The following is a 6,079-nucleotide window of genomic DNA, read 5'->3' as shown; positions in this document are numbered from 1 at the left end:
CCACAATCAACCACATATGGACAAACGTGCTAAGCTCGAAAAAAAAGAAAGGAACAAGCTTCATCTACTGGTCAGATCAGTCTCTCCTTTTCACATCAACATTCATTAATTATGTGAGCCCCCACCCTCTAACCACCCTCCCCAGCAGGCCCGATGAACACATTCATCTTGTTATCTAGCTTGACCCAAGAATCCATATTGATGCAAATTCCTCGTTTCAAGACCTTGTTACAAGACTTTATGTAATGTTTCTCACATCTTTCTTCTATTCAAAGACATTCTTTCACTTTCCATATCTCTCACGTACTTCAATCTATCCTAACAAATCTCCACATTTTTACAATCCATATTGATGCAATTTCCTGTTTTCATAATCTTCTTTCAAGACTAACATATGTACATATGTCATTGCATCCGTCCAACTTGTTCATGTGGGAGCTTAGTTCATGGTCAATGTCAACGAGCTCTCGCTTCTCTCCAACCGCTTCTCGAGTTTTCACTAATTTGAGTTTTCACTACAATCTTGTAAGTCCATTCATCATTGCATGGTGACTTGACTTGTATGTTTCTTTTGTTTGTTAGGTGAGTTTGCTTTGAAAAGTCATTGTTGCCTGTCAGCAAATCTCCATCACAATCTCCTCAGCATTTTTTCGTTATAATCTATTTCTTATCTGCTAGCTGTGTTTATTTTCCTTACGCAGTCTCTCGAACATTGTGTTCCCGCTGTTCGCTTATTTCGATATTCCGCTAGAACCAGTATGCCAGATAATGGAACGGGGAATTCCAGGCTGATTGACAAATTCTCAACCTCCATACGGAGGCACATCTACATTCTGCAAGAACAGATCACAGCATACCTGCACAAGAATCACAAACAATCCTTAAAACAATGGACACGGCAGATTTTCAAACAACTATCTATGATATTAGAATCATCACCAGCCATTGCACATCCTAAATTTTTGCAGGCAGCCTTTATTCCCATAGAATACTGAGAGATCCAAGGGTTATGACCAATTCTGCATCCTGATATGTATCTTTACTGCTTTTCAGAAAGATCCAAAAGAGCTTCGCATGAAACTCAAAAAGATTTCTACCATTACTGGAATTTTCTCAATTTGGTTCACGCACCTTTCATTCATCTATAACAAAGCATGCAAGCCTTTTCTTTACACCTGCAGTCTTCAGCAGCTCTTTTGTTGTATATCCAACCTTCCAGCAGTTGCATAGATATTTGCCATAAGTGCATATGAAGCAGCCGATTCTGGATTCACCTGGACAAGCTGTTGAAAGCATCTCTGCCCTAGTTCTGCTTCACCATAGGCTTTGCATGCACTGAGCAGAGCTGTCCACGTTCCTTCAGAGAGAGGACACCACATAACCTCTAGAAAATTCTCAGCCTCACACAAATGTCCTGACCGTGCAAGAAGATCCACAACACACGTACAGTGATCTATTGTATGTACAATGCCATATCCTTCTCTCATTGCCTTGAAATACTCCTGTCCTTTCAATACAAGATTGCTATGGCTGCATGCAGTAAGAAGACATGTGAATGTAACAGCATCAGGATCCACAGCCTGTTCTTTCATGTCCTCAAAGCATTGTAAAGCCATGTTACCGTCATGGTTCATGCTATATCCCTTTATCATTGCATTCCATGACACAACATCTCGAACTGGCAGCTGGTCAAAAACCTGCCTTGCCTCTGAAAGTGAGCCACATTCGGCATACATGTCAACCAAAGTGTTGCCAACAAGAAGATCTCTTTCAAAATCCTTTTGGATCTCAGCATGTATTTCTCGCCCTTTGCCAATGGCTCCTATACTGCCACAAGCTTTCAAGATACAAATAATTGTGACAGGATCAGGAGAGACGCCCTCTAGTTGCATCTGTTCAAAGCATTTCAACGCTTTCTGACCAGGCCCATGTTCAGCATATCCTGCAATCAGCGCAGCCCAAGACACAACATCTCGCACAGACAGCTTATCAAAGACTTCTCGGGCCTCTGAAAGCGAACCACATTTAGCATACATATCAATCAAAGTGTTGCCAACAAGAAGATCTTTCTGAAATCCATTGCGGGCAATCTCAGCATGTATTTCTCGTCCCTTGCCTATGGCCCCTATGCTACCACAAGCTTTCAAGACACACACAAACGTCACAGCATTTGGAGATACACCATCCAGTTGCATCTGTTCAAAACAATTTAGTGCTTCCTGACGAGGTCCATGTTCAGAGTATCCTGCAATCAGTGCTGTCCAAGACACAACATGTCGAATTGGCAGCTTCTCGAAGACATCTTGTGCCTCTCTAAGTGAGCCACATTTGGCATACATGTCAACCAAAGTGCTGCCAACAAAAGGATCACATTCAAATCCCTTTTGTCTAATCTGCATGTGTATTTTTCGGCCTTTGCTTATGGCTCCTATGCTGCTACAAGCTTTTACGACGCAAACAAATGTGATAGCATCCGGAGAGATGCCCTCCAGTTGCATTTGTTCAAAACATTTCAGTGCTTCCTGACCAGGCCCATGTTCAGCATGTCCTGCAATAAGAGCAGTCCATGACACAATATCTCGACCTGAAAGCTTCTCAAAGACTTCCCAGGCCTCTAAAAGTGAGCCACATTTGGCATACATATCAACCAAAGTATTGCCAATAAGAAGATCTCTGTCAAACCCCTTTTGTGCAATCTCACCATGAATATCTCGGCCTTTTTCCACGTCTCTCTGCCTAGCACAAGCTTTTAGTAGGGCCATAAGTGTATACTTGCTAGGATGTACACTATCCTCTTGCATTTCCCGGTAGAGATTCAGAGCATGCTGTGTTTGCCCGCAATGGACATACCCTAGTATGAGAGAAGTCCATGAGTGCTCATTCCGATAAATCAACCTGTCAAAAACGTGCTGTGCATATGACACACTTCCACATTCCACAAACATTGGCACAATGAAGTTCCCAATAGCTCTATGAGATTCCAGGCCATTATTGCATACGTGTACATGCACACGCTTGGCATGGGCTAGATCTTTCTCTTTCCTGCACTTCTGCAAGATGCAGATGAAGTTCTCCACTGAATGCAGCTCACCCATCTGGTCCAAAGTCCCGGTTGTCTCCTCAGAATTCAGCGTCTCCCAACCAGTGCCCTCTTTCAATTGCTGTCCATCCAACTCTACACCAGACCTGAAGCCATGCTTGTACATGTGGCCAGAAGGTGCTAGATCCTCAGCCAAACAAAGGTCTACAGAGCTTGGGTATTCCTGTTCTTGCATTGCATGCCGACCAGATGCCTTGATTTCCTGGCTTCCCTCCTTTTGAGCCTTCCTTTTCCCAAGCATTTCTTTAACCCAACCTGGGTTGTACCATCCGTCTATCCACAGCGACTCCTTAGTAATTTTATGCATGAAATCTGGAGCCTTTGGGTCTGTCTGTTAAAACTCACCACAGCATCGTCAGACTACCAATCAAAAGTCTAGTACACGTCGACGATCTTCAAATAGCTCTACACCCTATGTGCGCAAAACGGTTTGTTTAGACCCATCGATCACCTACTTTGTTCTTTCTAATGTCCCACCAATGAGAGGGATATGTGAAGTACTCCTGCCATGAGCGCTCTGTACGTAACCGTGGCTCCCTATCTGCAAGAGAAAACTTGATATAAAGCAATATGGCGGTGCTTGAGATGGAAATTGGATAACGAAAAAGAACAAGAGGAGTCTCCAGCAACAAACCGGAACTCGAACTTCTTGAGGTACTTGGAAAATGGCCAGCCGAAGACCCCTGCGCCAGTTTACTCTTATGGGCATGGCCACGGGGGAGAGGATCAGGGACCTCACGTTCTGGCTGACTATGACTGGAATCCCTCCTTGCTTCGCACTCAAGATCCGTGGTTACGAGTGAGAAAGTGCAGGTGAGGATCCTGGGGAGCTCATCCTGGGAGCTTTGCAGCAAGCCTAGAGGATGCTGGACAGATGGGTACACCTCTACTGAGCTTAAAGTGGGAGTGGTTCCCTTCGACAACATCTCTGGCACCTCAGCTCGGACTGAGCTGTTGAACGGTGGAGACCCAACTGCTTACATTGATCAGGAATGGCCCCGGGGACAACATTCCCGACAAGAATGGCATCGGGGCCTTCCCACAAAATCAAGAACAACTGCACAGTGTTGGAAAATCACAAAACTTGGGGTTTCAAATTTTGAAGTTTTTCCTGAGAATTTACCAATTTTTTAGCTTAAATATAACTAGATTGCCTGAAATTTTGTAGATTTTACAAAATTGAGAAAATATTTTTTACATGTGAAAATGGAAATGTTGCACGTTTATTGTATATACTTTGCAAGTTTTCTGTGAACACTGCAACGGCATCACTTTCCCCGGAGGACAAGAGAGACTCAATAGCAACAAGACATTCACTCCTTAAAATTGGCCATGACCATTAGCTCTTCCTAACAATGGCAACCTTGTTGATCAAGGAGATTTTGTTAGCACTGCCTTGCTTTCTAGGGAGCGCTCTACTTACACTTTCATTAAAAAAGTGTCCCACACAATCTTTTGCCGCGTGGAGTAGCCCATTTCTTTCTATTTTTGTGCACTCTCTCTCTCCCCCCCCCCTTCCCTTTCCCTCCCTCCCGAGTAGTAAAGTCAGTCCTTCTTTGCCTCTCTCCCCCCCTCCGTCCCTCCCATAGTAAAGGCAATGCTCACGAGTACTTGTACTTGTACTTGCTTGTTTATGCTTTGGAAAAGACAATAATATGACTGCTAGCATTTCACTCAATTGGCGACTAGTAAAGGCAATGCTCATGAGTACTTGTACTTGCTTGTTTATGCTTTGGAAAAGACAATAATATGACTGCTAGCATTTCACTCAATTGGCGACTAGCCAAGTCAATTGACGCCTTTTACATACACTGAAAGGGCAAGGAAGCGACTCACCTCACAAAGTACAAGGGAGGAGAGGAGAGGAGAGGAGAGCAGAGAATGGGAGATGAAGGACAAAGGGCATAGCTAGGAACACTACATAAAAGTGACTAATTGTACACCTCTTTTTTTTGCCAAGTCAATAGAAGATTAAATTTAAAAAAGAGATAACAAAGGGTGTGCACTTGTACACTTAACAAGAATCACCTTTTCTTGGCTAATGGAGTTGAGTGGTTCTGGGAGCTTGCTACTTGGCAGCATAGGCCGTGGCCAATATGCCCGTTAAGTAGACCACTACATTTGTAATGGTTTTTGTTCATTATAATAAAAGCTGGCCATTTTTTTCCCCAAAAAAAAAAGAAACACCTTTTCCCAACCTTTTAGTTGTAGGGTTAGAGATAGGGTTGGACCCTATTTGCCTTTTACCACTACTGCTTGTGCATATTTAACAATATTGCATTGATATTGTTCCTCAGCATCTCCCCTCGAAGTCATGAAATGATGTCTTTACATAAATATCCCTCTAGCTGAATTTTATGATAGGGAGGTTCAACCTTGACCTTTGTGGTTGGGTTGGTATTGACCTTGCTTTTCTATTTTGTTACCATTGGACCTCTTTGCATGTGGTGTTTCAACCTTTTGGATGTGGTGTTTCAACCTTTTGTGGCAGTGTTGATGCTTAACCACTTTGCATGTGGTGTTCCAAACTTTTATGGTGGTATTTGTCTTCCTAGATCAAATATGTGAGTTTGATTTTCATTCTCGCCTATAGATTGCTTATGTCTGTTGTATCTGCAAGTTGATTATTGGCTTTGGACATTGATCATCGCTTGTCTCTGCTAGGTAGGTTGTCATCATACATACTTAGTTGAGTGTACCTTGCCACAAGAAGCAATACAACCAAGGCGGTCAATCCAGTAGCAACAATCGAGGGAATTTCCAAGGAAGAGGAAATCAACGCAGTGGACATTTCAGTCACAGTCATTATGCAAATGAACCTGAGAATATGTTCCTTGCAAGCGACGATATGCAAAGGTTGAAATAGTGTATCTTGACATAGATTGTAATTCAAAAGGGGTAAGACTATGAGGTGATAAGTATTGGACTTTTTGAGTGCCTAATTTTTAAACAAGGATATGATTAAACTGTGTTTTCCTT

At 42.9% G+C, this 6,079-nt stretch overlaps 1 protein-coding gene across 1 annotated transcript; it reads right to left on the bottom strand.

Moving 5' to 3' along the window:
• Positions 1-269: 269 nt before the first annotated feature.
• LOC147882771 (pentatricopeptide repeat-containing protein At3g16610-like) lies at positions 270-4,123 on the bottom strand. Its single transcript, XM_087401026.1, has 4 exons — positions 3,735-4,123; positions 3,556-3,641; positions 1,132-3,431; positions 270-857 (listed from the first exon to the last, which is right to left on the bottom strand). Exons 1-3 carry the CDS (start codon positions 4,024-4,026, stop codon positions 1,185-1,187), a joined length of 2,625 nt encoding a protein of 874 aa, XP_087257152.1. The 5' UTR covers positions 4,027-4,123; the 3' UTR covers positions 270-857; positions 1,132-1,184.
• Between the last annotated feature and the right edge of the window lie 1,956 nt (positions 4,124-6,079).

The sequence above is a fragment of the Dipteris shenzhenensis genome, chromosome 29 (genome assembly GCF_047967505.1).
Source record: "Dipteris shenzhenensis isolate YYH24624 ecotype China chromosome 29, Dip_SZ_1.0, whole genome shotgun sequence".
Classification (NCBI taxonomy): domain Eukaryota; kingdom Viridiplantae; phylum Streptophyta; class Polypodiopsida; order Gleicheniales; family Dipteridaceae; genus Dipteris; species Dipteris shenzhenensis.
Note: the sequence above shows the minus strand (reverse complement) of the source record. Positions and strands in the feature narration are given on the sequence as shown.

Coding starts and splice junctions, on each gene's coding strand:
- LOC147882771 (XM_087401026.1), bottom strand. CDS start 4,026: ATGTTGTCGAAGGGAACCACTCCCACTTTAAGCTCAGTAGAGGTGTAC. Junction 3,642..3,734: donor CTCAAGAAGTTCGAGTTCCG/GTTTGTTGCTGG, acceptor TTTCTCTTGCAG/ATAGGGAGCCACGGTTACGT. Junction 3,432..3,555: donor GGGACATTAGAAAGAACAAA/GTAGGTGATCGA, acceptor GAGTTTTAACAG/ACAGACCCAAAGGCTCCAGA.